This window comes from Ascaphus truei, chromosome 17 (genome assembly GCF_040206685.1).
Source record: "Ascaphus truei isolate aAscTru1 chromosome 17, aAscTru1.hap1, whole genome shotgun sequence".
Taxonomy (NCBI): Eukaryota; Metazoa; Chordata; class Amphibia; order Anura; family Ascaphidae; genus Ascaphus; species Ascaphus truei.
This window is the reverse complement of record NC_134499.1, coordinates 24219880-24240593: the sequence shown is the minus strand read 5'-3', so window position 1 is coordinate 24240593 and position 20714 is coordinate 24219880. Positions and strand designations below refer to the sequence as shown.

Here is a 20714-nt window from a genome sequence, read left to right as displayed (position 1 = left end):
GACTTCAATGGGGATTTTTATCTTTGTCTGAAAAAGGCCCAAACAGTCACTACAGAGTATATAGAATGTATTGATTAGTGGAGGCAATGTAGCAAAAGAGATGTAACACAGCTCAACAGAGTTAGGTATAAAAGATATGATTGCCTAATTAACACTGAGTGAGGTGTACAGGTGCTACCTACGCAACATGGGTACATGCAAGGACTGGAAGGAGGGTGGGTGAGATATCACAAATCCCCCCACAAAAGAATTGCGTTTGTGGTGTACTCCTAGCTAAACGATAACACATTCCATGGTTAGTACAGTATTTATAATAAGATGGCAAGAGTGAAGATTAAAGTTATATAAAATCGACGCAGTTTAACACTCGTGCAGTGAACCGAATTAACAGTGCAAAATTACGTTACAAAATAAGGGTAGGTGCTGAGATCAGGTGGTGGTTGGTGTAGGCTGATCTGGCTAATAGATTTATTTAAGATTCACATGCCAGTAGGAAAAAGGCCCAAATGGCACCAGGGGCGGAGGCGAAGGTGTGATTTACTTAATAGATGCAACATGAACCATAAGAAGCCTTGCATCTATATATTTAACACCATGCAAGGGGGATACAGTATCATAAATGGTATTAACAGGCTAGAAATATATATGGGAGACTACATGGATATAGATAGAGGTAACAGGTAGAGACAGGCAGGCTCTGACTGCAAAAGACTGTCAGAGAGCGCACAGTATAATTACTGCCTGAAACAGTATAATTAGAAATGAGAGTAACATTAGTAACTGCCATGGGCTAATATTGCCATTGATCAAAGAGCAGAAAAACATTGCACTTAGAGGCAAAGAATTTTCCACTGTATATAGCAAATAAAAACGTCACTTGTGAGCACATTCACATGGCTCAGACAGGTCTGCATCCCTGCTTCTCACCACTATCTCGTAGAATACAATGCTTCCACTGCAGCCAGGGATTCTGGGAAATTACATGCAAATAAGCACACAGTGTCACCTTTTGCTTCAAATCCATTTTAACATGGATCCCTATAAGATTATGCCTGCCGTATTACACAGCTTTTCAGGACAGCCTGAGGTTAAAGAATATGATATGAAAGTGTCAAAACAGATCTTGGAGCCAACATAACTAAAAACCAGCAGCCGTCAAGGTGACATATTACAGGTTAGGAATACAATTATGAATAAGAAGTTTTATTAATTAAACAAATGAATGTATTATCATTCAGATCTTCAATTGATGCCTAATATATGTAGAAGTCAAAAGGAAATGAAAAAGGTTGTACTTACGGGTCATTTGATTTGGGTATTAAAGTACCCAATTCTTTTATGCGATCATTGATATTAAACCTTCTTCTTCGTTCAACTATAAAAATACAACACAAAGCAGAGTGTAAACATATGTTTGATTACACCTAGGCATAAAGAACTTTGGGAAATAAACTAAATAGTCCAAGTACCAGATTTGGAGTAAGTACGTCACAGAAATGTACAGTGTACCGTTTTTAGTGCTGAAACATGTATGTAAAAAAAGTCTACACAAACGAAAAGTCATTGGGGAAAGAAAAAAAGATTCCTTTATTAGGAAAATCTGGTGCAATTTTGTTTTCACTAGATATACTTTCAACATATTGCCTCCAATGTGACATGAAAAATACAGAAACATCACAAAAAGGAAAAAAGGTTTCTTGCCAGGAAAGGCCACTAGGGGGAACTTTTGTACATAGATAATTTCTAAGTGATAAAGAATAACAAACTCATAATAGATGAAAAAAATGTGACGTTTTGCAAATTGATACAGACGACCTTGATCGCATCCTTTGTTTACTACAGTTGATATGGGAATAACAACAACCCTTGTTTTCTTTATACTTTATCAGTGTGTGTGTGTGTGTGTGTGTGTATATCAGTGTGTGTGTGTGTGTGTGTGTGTGTATCAGTGTGTGTGTGTATCAGTGTGTGTGTGTGTATCAGTGTGTGTGTGTGTGTGTGTGTGTGTGTGTGTGTGTGTGTGTGTGTGTGTGTGTGTATCAGTGTGTATCAGTGTGTGTGAATCAGTGTGTGTGTGTGTGTGTGTGTGTGTATCAGTGTGTGTGTGTGTGTGTGTGTGTGTATCAGTGTGTGTGTGTGTGTGTGTATCAGTGTGTGTGTGTGTGTGTGTGTGTGTGTGTGTGTGTGTGTGTGTGTGTGTGTGTGTGTGTGTGTGTGTGTGTGTGTGTGTGTGTGTGTGTGTATCAGTGTGTGTGTGTGTGTGTGTGTGTGTGTGTGTGTGTGTGTGTGTATCAGTGTGTGTGTGTGTGTGTGTGTGTATCAGTGTGTGTGTGTGTGTATCAGTGTGTGTGTGTGTGTATCAGTGTGTGTGTGTGTGTGTGTATCAGTTTGTGTGTGTGTGTGTGTGTGTATCAGTGTGTGTGTGTGTGTGTGTGTGTGTGTGTATCAGTGTGTGTGTGTGTGTGTATCAGTGTGTGTGTGTGTGTGTGTGTGTGTATCTGTGTATCAGTGTGTGTGTGTATCAGTGTGTGTGTGTGTATCAGTGTGTGTGTGTATCAGTGTGTGTGTGTATCAGTGTGTGTGTGTGTATCAGTGTGTGTGTGTGTGTATCAGTGTGTGTGTGTGTATTAGTGTGTGTGTGTGTGTATCAGTGTGTGTGTGTGTGTATCAGTGTGTATCAGTGTGTGTGTATCAGTGTGTGTGTATGAGTGTGTGTGTGTGTGTGTGTGTGTGTATCAGTGTGTGTGTGTGTGTGTGTATCAGTGTGTGTGTATGTGTATCAGTGTGTGTGTGTGTGTGTGTGTGTATCAGTGTGTGTGTATGTGTATCAGTGTGTGTGTGTGTGTGTGTGTGTGTGTGTGTGTGTGTGTGTGTGTATCAGAGTGTGTGTGTGTGTGTGTATCAGTGTGTGTGTGTGTGTGTGTGTGTGTGTGTGTGTGTGTGTGTGTGTGTGTGTGTGTGTGTGTGTGTGTGTGTGTGTGTGTGTGTGTGTGTGTATCTGTGTATCAGTGTGTGTGTGTGTGTGTATCAGTGTGTGTGTGTGTTTCAGTGTGTGTGTGTATCAGTGTGTGTATCAGTGTGTGTGTGTGTGTGTTCCAAGACCATGAAAGCTAGACACATTAAACTTGGCATAGACCCTTGGGGTCATTTTTTCCCTCCTGTTTTTTACTGCTCTCTAATTGGTTGTTCCCTCTCCGTGAAGCCGCTGATTGATCGTGGGGGTTTTTTGGCACAAGACCGCGGATTGGTCTTTGCTTTGCAGGGAGGTATGTGATTGGTCGCCATGCTGAGCTGACGGCCTTCTGGAAATTCCTTAGGGGGAAGAGCATAGGCCGCGGGAGTGGGGGTGTAAGAGAGGGAGGGGGGAGTGAGAAAAGGGGAGTGAGAGAGGGGAAGATAAATACATGGGGGAGGGAGAGGATTAGAGGGGGGGGGGGTGTGAGGAAGGGGGTATATGAGAGGTCAGTGATGGGGTATAAGAGAGGTCAGTGATGGGTACGAGTTGTCACTGAGGGGGAAGGTCACTGGGGGAGTGTGTGCGTGAAGAGGGTGGATGTCACTATAATTTGGGATGGGCGTCTCAGTGGCTGGGAGTTGGGATGGGAGTCTCAGTGACAGGGGGTTGGGGTGGGAGTCTCAGTGGCTGGGGGTTGGGGTGGGAGTCTCAGTGGCTGGGGGTTGGGGGTGCAATATATATTATATACAGCCAGGACACCTGCCCCAGGAACTAGCCCGCCCTTACAGTTTAATGCCTGCACCTGCGCAGGCCTGAAAGGGCCTTCCCCTTTGCTGGCCAATGCCGATCTGGAAGGGGGGATTGCCAAGACCCTCCATCTACAGGCCTCCGTTGGGCCTGCTGAGCCCTCCTGTTCACCAGCACCCCCTTTTTGGTAGGCCTCCAGCAGACCCCCAGGTAAGCCCACACGCCTCTGTCCACTATGTTCGCTGACCCATTACCACCTTATACTCCCCCCAAGCCCAATAACCACCGTATACACCCTGCACCGCCACTATGATCCCCAAGGCCCATTACCTCCCCCCCCAGCCTATTACCTCCATATATACCCCCCAGGTCCATTACCTCCTTATACCCCGTCCCGCTGCTCATACTTACTTTCCCTCCTCTTTCCCCCAGTGACCAGGGGGGGGGGAAGAGAGAAGGGGGGTGCCTCATTAAGTTGGCCTTGGCCCAACGATTTCTGTTGGCGGCCTTGCCAACGTACATAAGGTACATCAGCATAAAAAATACAGGCTCTATACTGCCCACCATGAAATTGAAAAAGAAATACATACAATTACCGGTGCTCCTGGTTCAGGGAATAGCTGTCAGTGACCCAGAATGCAAGTGGAGGAAGATAACTCAGGACACTACGGATTTTTCAAGCTAATTTATTCAGTCACATTATCGACGTTTCGGCCGTCACAGCGGCCTTTTTTAAGTGAAATAGTCACACTTGAAAAAAGGCCGCTGTGACGGCCGGAACGTCGATAATGTGACTGAATAAATGAGTTTGAATGTCTGTAGTCCCCTGAGTTATCTTCCTCCACATCAGCATAAAAGCCATTAATGTACCATAATTGCACAATTGTGGCAACTGCTGCTATGTTCTTACTTGCACAGAAGTTATACTGACACATATAAAGAAGAAAAGTCAACCTACTGAGGTTGTGATTGTCTTTCTTTTGTCTTTCCTTGGCCATTGCCCTGACTTCTGATTCTGTAAGAAATAATGATTTTACAAGACAATAAATTCCATATCACAAATTGCATTAGGAACCAATCTACAGTTGGGTTTCATGTTTGAATCATTTAAACTGAGCATAACATAGTAAACCTGCAGAATTTATGGTGCCTTTTCATCCTGGTTTTAAATTCTGCTGCCTTGCCTTTTTACCAACTACAATCTACTGCAGTTACTGGTGAGTTTTCAGCAATAATGTACAGTAGTTTACTTGACAAGTGGTAACAGTTGGAGATTACTAGGTTCAACTGAAAAGGACCTACTATGGATGTACTTATATAATAATAAAGGGTACTAAAGCCAATGGTCAAATCTGGATGTGAGACAAAAGACATCACTTTTCTACTTTTTGATTCATATACTTGTCAGTGTCTATCAGAACCATATATGAATATTGAATATTTACTTTTAAGTGAATTAGTAGATTATGATTTATATGGTAATATGGATACATGCGAGCCAATATCAGTGCATGTATAAGGACCATGGCAAATTGTATGCTCCTTGTACATTGGGAATTTCCCCCCAAATTACATCCATTCAAACATTGAGAACTTTAGCTCATCTTTTAGACAACGAACTGTTCAGAAATGTAAATAACTTCCACATACAGTTCGGACCAAGGGCCCTTTTCAATAAGCTCCAAAGTGATTGATCACTTTGTGTTCAGACAAAATCTCCTGTTGACTTGAATGGGAGATTTGTAGCCGATCACTGTGCAATTGACTGCTTCGGAGCTTATTGAACAAGCCCCAAGAGTTCTAGAAATACAGGGAGATATGTATCAAGAAGAGCAATGTGCTCCAAAACAATGGAGCAGTCCTTCTACTCTGCATCAACGTGTTCAATCAGTAGATGTACGGTATGAATCTTGCTTCTTACATTTGGTGCAGATCACTTAGGAGTAGAGATAAACACACTCCTGCATGGCAGATTTATTAGAGGGAGGCAAACTGCACTATATATATATATATAGTATATATATATATCTTCTCTCATGACCTTTCCCCAAAACGCTCACTGCCACAAGAGGATAAAAATTGGAACAAAGTAGCTTGATACTGTACATTGATGCAAAGGGACGTGGAGTCAAAATGACGCAATTTACCCTCGTTTTTAGAGAAATGGCGCAGTTTGCCACACTTGATACATATGACCTACCGTGCTGACAAACTATTCAGTACCACAAATGTGCCTATGCATGTGAATGCAAAGGGTAACAAATCGTGCTTATCTGAATGGAAAAACAATTATGTTTGGAATATTTGGCGAGGGTCCGATCATTTTAAATGAACGCAACATTAATAGGGAATTTTTGTGTGCGCCGTACTCAAGCATTTTACTGGGTGTGCTGTTACCGTGACCACATGGTGATTATTATTATAATACTACAGTACCATATTTGCCTTTTTAGCTCATTGTTGAAATTCCAACAGTTCTTGAACCAAGTAAAATGCAAGTCAGTAGTTTTCACTTTTTTTTTCCTCTCAAAAAGTTACATTTATTTCCCTGGCATAAATATGAATGAAGGTATATTTCATAAATCCAGACGCAGGCAGTAAAACGTCAGCAGTGACAGTAAATTGGTAGCCCAAATGATGGCACTATTTCCATAAACTGGGCACCCCAAATAGACTTGGGAGTGCAAATGTGTACTGTTGTATTAGTTTACAGCGAACGTTTGACAATATTCTGAAATGTACCACCGCCCTCTCTTCTTCAATCATGAACTTACTTTGAATTGCCGTCAGATTGTAAAATCAACACAGTGGAAAGCTATCATCATCTCTTCTTGGTGCATTCCATGTTTAAGAGCAGAAGTATTATCTCAACCTCCCTAACTTTTAAATCATTTACCTGTAAATTCCCTTTTGATATTGGAAAGGTTATCAGAGCAAGAATTACTGACGTTTAACCCAGGAGGAGGCATACCTTGGTTTCCATAAATGTCAATCATATTACCAGACACAGGCAACTAAAAGAAGAAGAAAACATTATTATTTATGATGTGCTCTGCATGAAACACTGTACTGACACACACTTCAGTATGGGACAAGGTTGTTTGGGTGTTAATGGAAACTATGCACAGTATATTTACAGAGTTATGCAAAAGAAATTCTCATTGTTAACATATAGTGGGTGAAAACTCACATCTGGGAGAACTCATCCTGTTTGCTTAATCTGAAAAAAATAAATCCTGAACCTGTTCTGCTTTACTTTGGAAGGAAATATACAGTGATGGCAAATGACAAACAATCATTTCTTGTGAAATATGCATCGGGGACCAGACAGAACAGTTAGCTCAGATACGTTAGATCAGGAGTGGGCAGCACCCGTCTTCAAGGGCCACTGATTGAGAAAGCTGTGCTGAAGCAAGGATATCCTTAAAACCTGACCTGTTGGTGGCCCTTGCAGACAGAATTTGGCCACCCCCTGCATTAGCAAATGTTACCATACAAAAGATAGAAAACATGTTAAAAAAAAAAAGTCTGGAATGTTACCATAAAGTTAGAATATATGTTAATATTTACTTAGAGGTGATTTGCTTTCAGATGCTCAAAGACACCTTCCAGCCCATTCACTTGAATGGCTTATAAAGTGTCTGAAGTCACCAGAAGGAGTATAATAGAATAGCACTGCTTAATAAATATGGGCCATAATCTGCCTGCTATGTTAATGAGTTCCATAGAAAGTCTGATTGTTTATATATATATATGCACACGCACACGCATGCACGCACGCACACACACACACACACACACGTTCCTTGTGATTCCACCATGACCTGGGGTAACTCACATCATTAGGTGATTGCCTGGTTGTTATGGTGTAGGATAATAGCCTTTTATTTGTCAAATCTACTGTACCGTATTTGCCATTTGCATTCCAGGATCCATCAGGAGAATATCTTCATTATAACTTGACTCCAAGCTAATTATATCGTCGATAACATCATCCATCTGCAAAACAAAGCAGATGTCAAGACTCAATACCAAATTAAATGCTCTAGTTTTATCCTACCAACTTATAATTAATTACACATCATGTAACATGCAAAAATGCTTTCAAAACACAGAGTTACTGTATGTATGTACTGTTCATTTGACACGGTTAACGTGTATAATCATTGTTTCCATGCTAAAGCAAGTAAAAATTGATGGTCAATTTTCCTTTGGCATGTGACAATTTCCACTATCCTTTAACCAATGCGTGTCTGCTTTAACCTGGAGGAAAATTGTCTTTGTAAGATGATTTTAATATATTTTATTGAAGCTTTAAATTAGTTTATTGGAAATGTGTTTGAACGTGAGCTTTTCAGGACATCAAAAGCCTCTAGTTCAAATGTGAAGATGATACCGAATAATTAAAAAAAAAAAAAAAATGTTTTGCTAATATTTGTAACTGGAGTAAAAATATGTATATTGTAAAGCTTTTATTTTCCTGCTGAATAATTCAGCGGTGTAAAATAAAAAAAATTGGAATTCTAGAAAGGGTTACTGCAACAACAATTATTATTATTATTATGCTTTAATTGCAATCATGTTAACATTATCGTTTGTCATAGGGCAAGGAACCCTGCCAGTGAAAGACTTCTAAACATGGTTATGACTGTTGTGACCGAAGCAGTCCTTCCTGCCTAGAGTAGTGGAGCATACAGAGGGGCACCCTTTGGCTGGATGATAGACATTTTGGGTGTGGTCATATGACTACAGGTATGGATGAGCCGGACCGGTCCTTTTTATATTTGTCTTGTTGATTATTTGTTACATCAATGCTGTGGTCAGTTCACCCCCCAAAATGATGCCTTTCTGCATACGAATGGGAAAGTGGTAAAAAGTGTATATAATAGTGCTAGGCATGCAGCATCTTAGTACACAATTAGTATTACCATGGTGAAACAGTGCATTAAATATTAACAGGCATTACAGAACACACAAGTGCTGCTTTGGTGCTACACGAACAAAGGAAAGCATTCCTAACATAGAAAGAGTGCTGAATGGAGTGGTCGGACCTGAGTTCTAAATGAATGCACGTTTTTTTTTACCAATTGTTTTTTTCTCCAGAGAATGTACATAATGTATAATATATCCCCCAAATAGCAAAGGAAGTAACCTTCCTTGCCAAATAAATACTCTTTGAAAAAGGGCTTCACCCGAAACGTGTCAGAGTTGCTTAGCCTGTCCTATTTTTGTGGATGCCTCTCTTAGTCACTTCTAAATAAATTCGACTTTTATTCTTGGTGTGCCGTTTCCTCCGCTATTTACCCTACCTGCGGTGCTCCACTTATCCTTCTCGTGAGGTTACTTCCTTTCCTGTCTACTATCAAGTTGGATGCACCCCCTGGGGAGCCTTTAATTCAACTGACATTTGAGGCAAGCTCTGTGGAGCCTCTGCCTCAACAAACAGTGAGTTACCCTTGGAATTGTATTGTGCCAGACAGTGTTAGATAAGACTACTTAGAGCATAAAGGCTATGTAAGTGTGGTGGTGAAAAGGTGCACATTGACTTTGGGTTGTTGTGCTTCCCCAGTACTCCATAAATCCCACTCAATGATTTAAGCCTAAGGTTGAGGCGACTACTATAATATGAGCTACGGGCAATCAATACTATTATAGCACTGTCTATGCTCTTAATATATGAGCTAGGTGCACATGTTTATATCATTACACTCCAATGAATATTATGAATTGCTCACACTAAGGGCCATTAAGAAGATATTTGATGACATTCTTTACCTGTGGATTGTTTCTTTTGCACCGATAATTGGACTATATGTCTGGTTATATACTATCCCCAAAATAGGATGTGTGGAGGATTTCACAAGGAAGTAGCAGTTAAGGATCAAAAGTGCAAAGATTTGGGGGGGGGGGGGGGGCTAGCTAAATGGGACTGCACTTTTATTTGACTGGTTAATAAGGTAAAGACAGCTGTAGTTACCTCTTTTTCACAGGTTGAGCTAAGTGTCAGCATGGCCATTGGGCTGTTGGGTGCACTGCTTCCAGGTGGCATGATGTGATCACCAGGCTGATTTAGACAGGGCAGGCTTAAAGCGTGGTTGGAGTGTTTGGCCGTACTCAGGTATTGCTTTACCTGCTGTTTCTGAGCTTGCTGGATATGGTACTTGGTTGGATTTTCAAGGTGGGTCTGCACCTGAGGAAAAAAAAAAAAAAAAGATAAATATCACCATCTTTTTGCAGTGATGCTGAAATGTGCAGCCTACCGACAGCAGCTATTTGTAAGTAAGAAATCGTTTGATTAGTTACTGTGCAAGAGAGATGATAGTCAATGGTATTCCAGGTCTCTAGCTTGTATTGTATTATATTGCACAACCCTATTAACTCAAAGGGTTAATTAAGGCACAACACATTGCTCCTTTCTTGGCAATTTATCTCAGGAACCAGCACTGCAGCTTTAATAAAATGCAACAAAGTATCCCTAGTGCTAAGTCTTTGTAATAAATCACAAGAAATCACAACTTGGTAATGATTCGACCCACCAGCCATAAGATTTTATACAGCTTCCTGCATTAATCCCTCCAACATTCTGCTTTACATAGAAGAGTATCATCTGTATCATTATCCTGCCCACTTATCATGGGCACCATTTTTTGGGGTACAACCCAATAAAAGTCTCATCAGCCATGTAGCTTGTTAGCTCAAATCCTTCCCCTAGCACAAAACGTACGTCATTTGTAAAACATTATTACTTTCTAAAGGAGAAGGTTTTAATCTTCAGTATTAACATATTAAGCAACACATATCTCTCTCTCTCACACACACACACACACACACACACACACACACAAAGGTTATTTCATTATTTTTATTTTGAATAACTTGTGTTGCCAGTTTCAGCCTTTTTATCATCATAACCACCCCCAAATTAGTTAAAGTATATGTCCTATAAAATTAAAAATATACAGGAAGATCTAATAAAATTAGATCACCTATAACTAGAATACACAAATCCCAAAGTTGAGGTTTGCTGCCGTCAATTACAATAATTTGAGCAGTATGCATAGAAATGATATATCCACCTTCTCGTATATGTTGCATATAGATTCGAACATCCCTAATTCACTGATAAATTTTGAACATTAAGTCAATTCTAAAAAAAAGTTTTCTTTAACTACCCAACTAAATAGTTATCCTACTGAAATGTTGTATTCTATAAACACCAGAAGATATAACCCTTTCACATCATCTAACAAACCCTTACAGTATGTAATATGTCACAATATATATCCTTGTATATGTTTCCTGGCAAACACATCTGCAGGGCATTCAATATAAATTATTTGCAGATCCTTCCAGCGTTTCATTTGTCAAAGATTTGACTGCAAGTAATCAACGTTTTGGGTAACACAATCTCAGATAAGAGTAATGTACAGTATACACATATCGTAACTTTGTATAACAACGTGTAAAATAGAGTTTTGGAAAAAAGCCCACCTGGTAATGATTGTAGCCAAGCATTTCCAGCATCTTGGAGGGTGAATTTCTTGGGTTATCAGTCCAATTGTTTTACACTAAATCCCTTAATTTCAGTTATCTCCTGTTCTGAAGCTGCTTAAATAGGACGCCCGCAAACAGGTTTTCTAAACAGAGCGAAGGAAACTTCCACACTGCGGGCCCAGCCTATAATAAACTAAGCTAATTAGTTACGCGTGTAAAGAAACAAACAGTTCATACAAGAGTTTTTTTGGATCCAATGGAAGTGTAGCCCTCTATTTTGATACTATTTTTTTTCATGGTCTTGACGTCACGCTTTTTCATAAACATAAAAGGACCTTTTTAGTGCTGGGTTATCAAAGTCAGACTGACAAATGGCTGTAGGCATGTTGTCTATTCATCTTTCGTTCCAGTCTTACTGATAGACAATGGTGTGTCTTTTGCTCCAGAAGGTTAAAAGTTGTGTATTCTCTTTAGAAAGTAGACATTGCATCAAAAGTGCTGTGTATAAGTTTCTTTTACACGTGTACAGAACGCTTCTCGCAAATACAGCAGCAGTACTCTAGGTGTTTGGATCCAAAATTGTCACATTATACGCCCATAACTAGACTCATAATTAATCTCCAATTCTGCAGAACTACTTGTTACAATAGAAATCTTGTCAACAAAAACAGTGTGTATATATATATCTGCATATATCCTCATCTATTGTAGCATTTTTTTTGAGGATGGTAATATATACACACATATACTGTATATGTGTGTGATATATATATATATATATATATCTTGTCAACAAACACAGTGTGTATATATATCTATATATAGATATATATATCTATATATAGATATATATACACACTGTGTTTGTTGACAAGATATATATATACATATACACACATATACACACATCCTCAAAAAAAATGCTACAATAGATGAGGATATATGCATATAAATACTTAGTACATTGCGTTCTACAAGAGAACGTGGTAACTGTTTGGAAAACTCTACAGAAAAGGTAACAGTGTGCTCATTTGCATGTAGTTTCCCAGAATCCCTGGCTGCAGTGGAAGCATTGTATGCCAATAGAAATGGTGAAAAGCCGGGGTGCAGACCCCTTTGAGACATGTGACTGTGCTTACAAGTGGTATTTGTATTTGCTATACGAAAACAAAGAAATACAAAGAGTCATATCGGAAGTAATCTCTGGGTAAAAAGGCTAACACAGAGTATAGTGGATTGCACAGTAAAGGCAGCAATCTGAAGTACTCCATTTTATAGTTCACAAGAATTAAGTGAGAGAATACTGTTCAGGGCCTTATGGCTACAGGACCAGACTATAGTAATTAAGAGGTTAACTCACCCTGCCCCCACTACCCACCTGGGAGGCCTAACCACCCACCCCGGGTCCACTATACCCACCCTGTACCCATTGATTGTTATAGTAGTACATCATACCCATATAATATGTGCATGATAAGCTACTATAGCAGTCAATGGTCACAATAATACAAAAGCCTGAATGTCCAAAATACACAATAATAAAACAGATACAACAAGCACCTAAACCCCCAAACTGTAAAATTAAAAGCAATAGGCAATCAATTACCTAAATAATTGCCAACCAATAAAAAAAATAAAATGACTTGCCAATCAATTAAAGAAATCATACCACTAGCCCAAAAAATAAATGTAATAGCTAAAAGAACTAACCAACACTACAATTAATTAATACAACCACTAGACAACACCAACTTAAACCAGTAGCCAACAAAATACATAACTAAATAAAAACGCAAAACAATCTGGAAAAAACAATTCAAAACAATTTAACCTAAACAATAAAACTACATAGAAAATATAACAGTCAGTAGAAGAAATGCATTTGCCAAAAAATGCATGGTCTATTACTATATCCATCAGTACCCTAAACAAGCACAGATTAATACAGTACATTAGCAGTCAATAGGCAATGATAAACATACAAAAAGAAAAATCCAATAAAAAAACCTGTAAAAATAAAAGTACATATATTCAATATTTCTCTTCTTTTAGAAGCGCTGGCCCTCCAAATCCTGGGGAATCAGGAAGCTCTTGTCCGGTGACATCACGAAACACAATCCAACGCCATCCATCCTGACCAGGTAACAAAATTCTTCTTTCTGTAATCTCCCATCTTCTTCTTCTTTCTTCATCTGTGACTATTTCTTTAATTTCTTTATCTTCTGTCTTTATCTTCTGTCTTCATTTGTCAATCCAATAGCCCCATGTTAACACGTCGGCTTCTTGAGCTCAAATGAGCCATCACGGCCTTAAATATGGCCTGTAACGTCACATTTGATTGGCAAATGGTTCTCACGCCTGTGATTTGCTGTGAGAATCATGTGCTTTTTTTTGTGTGTGGGGGGGGGGGGGGGTGACGTCATATAAAGGGACTGAAGCCAGCCAATCAGAATGGTTGTGCTTCATTTCCCTTTAACATGACATCACCAAATCCAAAATGGATGCCCTCACATGGTACTTCAGCCAATCAGACTGTGAGAACTATATCCCCAATCTGATTGGTTGTAATAGACCATGTGACTCCCTTTGGATGACGTCACATCCTTTCCCACATGGCCTCCCGGGAAAGGTTGGTTAACCCCTTAATTACTATAGCAGTTATTAACTGCTGAGGTGATTAAGGGGCTAGGGGCCATTAGATTGTATTTATTATGTAATACCATACATTGCGTCTGCCCAAAACATACCAACAATTTCTGTACTAAGGATTGCCACTGTATCAGAGAGACGGCTTGGTTCTATTTCCTCTCCCAGAATCCCCTGCTAGTCTCATCCTCACTGTTTATTGGCTCTCCCGGAGGCAAATGACATCAGACTGAAATTAATGCTTCACGTGACTGTGCCATACATAAATTATGGTTTTTGGGGGACTCAACCAAAAAATTCCCACCTTGCATTAATAAATATGTTTATCCATCCATTGTGTTTAATAGTGTAATCAACATTTGAGGGGGGAAAAAATAATTGTCAGTCATCATTATCGGAATGATTGAATGATTGAATGATCTTTAATATGAGATCATCTTCCACAATGGTTGAGTATACAGAGAAAATAAAAATGGAACTGAAAACAGGGACTGACTTCGCTAGTGAATTAAAATAGTGCGTCTGTCTAACCAGTACTAGACCGGTACCCACCAGATCCTAGCTCTGTGATTAACGGTGTTAACTCTTTCAGTGCTAGTGATGCGTTTCTGGCCACTTTGGCACTATATGGGGTTCAATTCCAAGGAGCTCACATACAATTTGAAGATGAAGTTTCCCATATAATAAAGTAGGGGTACTCAACTCCGGCCTTCAAGATCCTCTAAAAGGTCAGGTTTTAAAGATCTCTGCTTCAGCACAGGTGTCTCAATCAGAGATAACTTTAAAACCTGACCTGTTGGTGGGGGTGGGGGGGGGGAGGGGGATCTTGAGGATCGGAGTTGAGCACCCCTGTAATAAAGGATCTGAAACTGTTAAAAAACTGGTCAGTCTCAAACCCCAACTAAGAAGGGTCCATTAACATCTTCAGTGTCCTGCCACTGCCGTGGGCAAGGCTCCCTCTGGCACTTCCGGAGCATGTAATTGCTCAAAAGTGATCACTTGATATCCACGTCATTCTTCCCCTGTCGTTGCCGGTCGCGGTCTGTGCTCTGTTCGCGATGAAGCCCAGAGTCACAAAGGCCACTGGTTTGCCGGCCCTCATGACGTACACAGTACATCTGAGCTCTTCATCTGGAGTCTCACCAGCAGAATGTGGCCTGTGAAGGGGCCTTGATGTGGTCCTTGGGACTCTGCTCCGGCTAATTTCACATTAGTTGCAGCCAAGTGACGATTTTCTCAGAAAATTCACTTGTCAGTTAAAGCAGCAATACAGGTTTCCTTTATTGTGTGTTTTTTTTTTTAATTACAGAATTGAAGCAGGGGGTCTCTGGAGCTGAACTGTGTTAATTTCAGCTCCGGGGATGAGGTACTTCCCTCCGTAGGGGGTATCTCTGCAGCCAGGGAACGGTGTGCCAAACGAAATGGCAGCGTTTAAAATGACCCACGTCACATGGGCCAATAGGAAGCTGGGACGTCATCCAGTGCAGCTTCCTATTGGCCCACGTGACCGGGAACATGTAAACTCCACAGTGATACCGGCAACAACTACGGAGGTAAGGACCTCTGGAAGCAGGAGGTCCCTGGAGCTGAAATTAACACCGCTCAGCTCCGGAGACCCGCTGCTTCAATCCTGCAATAATGAAAAAAATAATGAAACCTGGCATTGCTGCTTAAAGCTAATATCCGAATATAGATGGTACAGATGATATAAATGCTAGCAAAATGTTGAAATATAATAATGTTAAAGGTCTTTCACTGTATGTAAAATTAAATTACAATAAGGTGGTACTCCTGCTCCCAAATGTTTTCTGATCTGGGCCCCCTTGGAGAACTAGTTGGAGAACCCGGTTACACGTGTAACAGGTGTTCCTCCACCCTCTGGGATATTTTACTGTTACCTGTACTCTCGCAGTGCTGTACCTCTGAGGCTGTACATCTGAGCCCCTGGGCAGCACACAGGCTTTAGCCCCCCCACCCCCGTCACTCATGGGAGCCGTTTACTACTGCTGCTGCAGCAAGGGCATTAATTTAACCCTAACACTGCCTGCACTGGTACCAGGGCTTATGTGTTAGGTAGGGCAGATTAGTATCCAAGAGGACAAATGGCTACACACGTCTCAATACTGTATGCTGTGAAATAGTCTTCAGCTGGATCTGAAAAAACATAAGCCTCTGAGAACTACAAGAAAACAGTCTATTCTATTATTTTCAAAGTGAAAAGCAGAAAATAAATGGATATAGAGTGATATCGGACATTTGGGCTGGCATTGGACCGCAGAGGGACTTTCCGTCGCAGCCGCTGGACACACAGCTGCAGCCGCTCCACCGCTGGACACACCGCTGCAGCCACTCTGCTCTGGACACAGCTGCAGCCGCTCTTCCCTGGACACGCAGCTGCAGCCGCTCCGCCGCTGGACACACAGCTGCAGCCGCTCCGCCGCTGGACACACAGCTGAAGCCGCTCTGCCCTGGACACACAGCTGCAGCCGCTCCGCGGCTGGACACACAGCTGCAGCCGCTCTGCCCTGGACACACAGCTGCAGCCGCTCTGCCCTGGACACACAGCTGCAGCCGCTCTGCCCTGGACACACAGCTGCAGCCGCTCTGCCCTGGACACACAGCTGCAGCCGCTCCGCCACTGGACACACAGCTGCAGCCGCTCTGCCCTGGACACACAGCTGCAGCCGCTTCGCCGCTGGACACAGCTGCAGCCGCTCTGCCCTGGACACACAGCTGCAGCCGCTCCGCCCTGGACACACAGCTGCAGCCGCTCCGCCACTGGACACACAGCTGCAGCCGCTCCGCCACTGGACACACAGCTGCAGCCGCTCTGCCCTGGACACACAGCTGCAGCCGCTCCGCCCTGGACACACAGCTGCAGCCGCTCCGCCCTGGACACACAGTTGCAGCCGCTCCGCCCTGGACACACAGCTGCAGCCGCTCTGCCCTGGACACACAGCTGCAGCCGCTCTGCCCTGGACACATAGCTGCAGCTGCTCTGCTGCTGGACACTCAGCTGCAGCCGCTCCGTCAAGATAAATTAATTTAAGGGTTACGGATAGGGGTTTAGTGTAGGGGATTAGGGTAAAGGTTTAGTGCAAGGGCTTTTAGGTGAAGGGGTTAAGCTTTTAAAGGTAGGGAATTAGGGTGAGGGGTTTTAGGGTAAGGGGTTAAATGTTTGAGGGTAGGGGGTAGTATTAGGGGTTAAGATTAGGGAAGGTTAGGGATTTACCCTGGCGGCAAAGCGCCCGCTGGCTAGGGGTCCCTGCGGCAAGGTGAGTAGTGGCTAAACACTGGCAAAGATTTGGTCACCGCTAAACGTCGTAGACTGGTACACGGGGCAGTTTACACAGCAAATGTATGGCAAAGTCATACAAGCACAAGCAATCATCTACTGCGCAACTGCGTTCTTGGCCACATGATTGGTTCCTCATAAAGTGAACTCGATGCAGATCCAAAAAGGAAGGATTATTATTTTTAACCCTATAAGAGAGTCTGGGTCCTGTTAATAATACATTACAACCCAATGCACTACTTGTTCCCTCCATGATTACGTATGGACCCCGTTGCTGAACCCCATTAATTTCCGCTCCAGTGAGCTCCTCCTTCTAGAGATACAGATCTCCGTAGGCGGTGCCGGTAGCCGCTCGGCCAGCAGGGTTCACGTAATGGCGGAGGTTCAAAGCTCCCGCGCCCTGCGGGTAAATAGGAAGCTCTGACATCATCGGGTTCGGCTTCCCATTGGTCCGCGTGACGTGGGAGCTTTACATTTTGCTGAGATACCGTCACCCCCTTTGGAGGGGGGTCCCGGGAGCAAAAATGAATGCAGTTCAGTTCGGGAGAACCACGTTTCAAACCTATGTAAAAAAAAAAAAAAAATTATTATTATTTTTTTCTAAGTACACAAATTGCTCCTTTAAAACCTGATCTGATGGGGGCTCTTGAGGGCTGAGTGCGGCCACCCCTGCTCTATGTCCTAGATTCACTAACAGTTGATCAATAAGTAAAAAATTGGCGTGGTCAGTGTTATACGCCAATTTTAGTTCATTGACCTATCCAGTAAAGCCATATAGCCAGCGGTAAAGCCATATAGCCAGCGGTAAAGCCATATAGCCAGCGGTAAAGCCATATTGCAGCGGTAAAGCCATATAGCCAGCGGTAAAGCCATATTGCAGCGGTAAAGCCATATTGCAGCGGTAAAGCCATATTGCAGCAGTAAAGCCATATAGCCAGCGGTAAAGCCATATTGCAGCGGTAAAGCCATATTGCAGCGGTAACGCTATATAGCCAGCGGTAACGCCATATTGCAGCGGTAACGCCGTATAGCCAGCGGTAACACCATATAGCCGCGGTAACGCCATATAGCCAGCGGTAAAGCCATATTGCAGCGGTAAAGCCATATTGCAGCGGTAAAGCCATATTGCAGCGGTAAAGCCATATTACCAGCGGAAAAGCAGTGATACAGGGCTTTTTAATGCAGTGATACAGGGATTTTTAATGCAGCATATGCAAATGAACATCCAAATGAGATATTAACACCAATTCACTTATTCACATGCTATTCACTAAACTCTGATACATGGGCAGATCTTGTATGTAATGGCCACTACAGGCAAGATACAATTAGGCAAATCTAGAACAGGTGATACAAATACATAACATTAACATTGTAGAACTTGGTAACATTGTAAACCTTTAGTAGCCCAAGTCGCCAGCTGGTCCTAGTAAACCCGCGACGACTACCTGGCCACTTGAGCTCCTGGAGGCTTAATACATGTACAGGCAGTCCTCGGTTATCCGACGCAATGCGTTACTCAAAATGGCGTCGGATAGCGAAGCGTCGTAAAGCGAAACCCGTTTTCCCATAGGAACACAGTTTAAATTAAACGTTCCGTTCCTGAAGGCATTTTTAATGCTAAAATACACAGAAAATGTTACTCAAGCAATAAGATATGCAGCACACACATAGATTATGATGTAAACATTATATTTATTGATTACAGAACTGTAAAATAAAACTATAAAAATAAAACTATGCTGTATTCCGTACAGAAATGTACATGAGCAAAAAAAAAAACACATCAATTATTGGAGGAAGATGATGGGGGGGGGGAATCTTCAATAGACAACGGACTTTTTGGAGGTGATGTAGGTGCGGTTGAAGGTTTCGGCCTCTTGAAGAACCTCTTCATTGAAGTCTGGACAGATCCTTTCCTTTTCTGCGTGTAGATCTCTCTATAGCAGCTGATTTGGTTAGACACCCCACGACTGACTGTTGAACTCCGTTCAATGTTAGGGTCATTGTCCTCAAATATGGCCAGTGCGCTATCAATGTGCTTGAATGCCGCAGCCAACATTTTGCTAGACAAAGATTTACGTGGCTGTGGCTGTGCCACATCAGCAGATTGGTGGGCCTCCTCTTCAGCAATTTTTTGCTCCTCTAATTGCATGAGGTCTTCATTGCTCAACTCGTTAGAATGTGAGGCGAGCAACTCCTCAATATCCTCGGTTTCCACCTCCAAGTTGAGATCTCTGGCCATTTGCACAACAGTTTCTGTAACTTCTGCAACAGTCTCTGTAAGGCCTTGGACATCAGACACAAAATCCGGGCACAAATTACGCCAAACTCCGTTTAGATTGGATTGTTTCACCTCATTCCATGCCTCTCCGATGTTTCTCACTGCATGAAGAATGTTGTAACCCTTCCAAAATTCTTTTAGGGTTGGACCACCTTCCACATCGGTTGCTCTGATGGCCTGGGCAAATGTTCGCCTAAGATAGTAGGCCTTGAAGGAAGCGATAACACCCTGGTCCATCGGCTGTATCAGTGAGGTGGTGTTGGGGGGCATGAACACCACCATGATGTTTGGATGATGGTCATCCAGGTACACGGGATGGCCAGGAGCATTGTCCAGGAGCAGCAACGCTTTGAAATCGAGGTTCTGGTTCATGCAATATAATTGCACAGTCGGAACAAATTGATGCTGGAACCAGTCCTCAAAAAGGCTCCCTGTTACCCATGCTTTACGGTTGGACTTCCAAATCACTGGAAGTGTGTGCTTTGCATAACCCTTGAATGCCCTAGGGTTTTCTGCATGATAAACAAGCAAAGGTTTTAGCTTGAAATCACCTGCAGCATTTGAACCAAGCAGAAGAGTCAGCCTGTCCTTTGCAACTTTAAACCCGGGCATAGATTTTTCCTCTCTTGCAATGTAGCTTCTACTGGGCATTTTCTTCCAGTAGAGCCCAGTCTCATCAACATTGAACACTTGACGTGCGCAATAGCCACCGTCCTCTATAATTTTGGCCAATGTAACAGGGAAGGTTTTAGCTGCCTCCTCATCAGCACTAGCAGCTTCACCGGTCACTTTTATGTTATGCAAGTTTGCCCTCTCTTTAAACCGCATAAACCAGCCCTTACTTGCAGTGAACGTTTCCTCAGTGGCCCCTTCTCCATGCTGTTGCTTAATGTCCTCATACAGACTCAAAGCCTTGGCCTGAATTAAGGCTAAACTAATGGGCACATGACGCTGGGATTGATCTTCCAGCCATATGATGAGGAGTTTTTCTACCTCAGCAATATGCCCAGCACGTTGCCTTATTGTCGTACCTTGCATAGGTGCTGAGCCCTTGATCTGTTCCAGGATTCTTGCCTTGTCTTTTATTATAGTCACAATAGTTGTGCGAGGTATATCCAAGGAACGTCCAATTTCTGTGTTCGTCTCTCCTTTCTCAGAGCGCTTTATGATGTTGTGCTTGGTCTCCAAAGTTATAGATTTTCTATTCCTTTTTGGAGTAACAGCACTTTGCTTTTTGCTTTGATCAGCCATGGTTTAGGGCCTAAAATACACCACCAAACCTTCACACAGAC

General features: G+C 42.2%; 1 protein-coding gene across 6 annotated transcripts in view; it reads right to left on the bottom strand.

The window, feature by feature from the left end:
- The window catches only part of MITF (melanocyte inducing transcription factor), a 169407-nt gene that overhangs the window by 6653 nt on the left and 142040 nt on the right, over positions 1 to 20714 (bottom strand). For 3 of the 6 annotated variants that reach the window (XM_075574296.1, XM_075574297.1, XM_075574298.1), the window contains 5 exons: positions 9681 to 9893; positions 7610 to 7702; positions 6675 to 6717; positions 4662 to 4718; positions 1300 to 1375 (listed from right to left, as the gene is read on the bottom strand). In XM_075574296.1, the coding sequence (XP_075430411.1) occupies positions 1300 to 1375; positions 4662 to 4718; positions 6675 to 6717; positions 7610 to 7702; positions 9681 to 9893 (482 nt within the window). Of the gene's footprint in view, positions 1 to 1299; positions 1376 to 4661; positions 4719 to 6674; positions 6718 to 7609; positions 7703 to 9680; positions 9894 to 11194; positions 11362 to 20714 lie in introns of those variants that run through there. The other 3 variants (XM_075574301.1, XM_075574300.1, XM_075574299.1) reach the window with 3 other exon arrangements.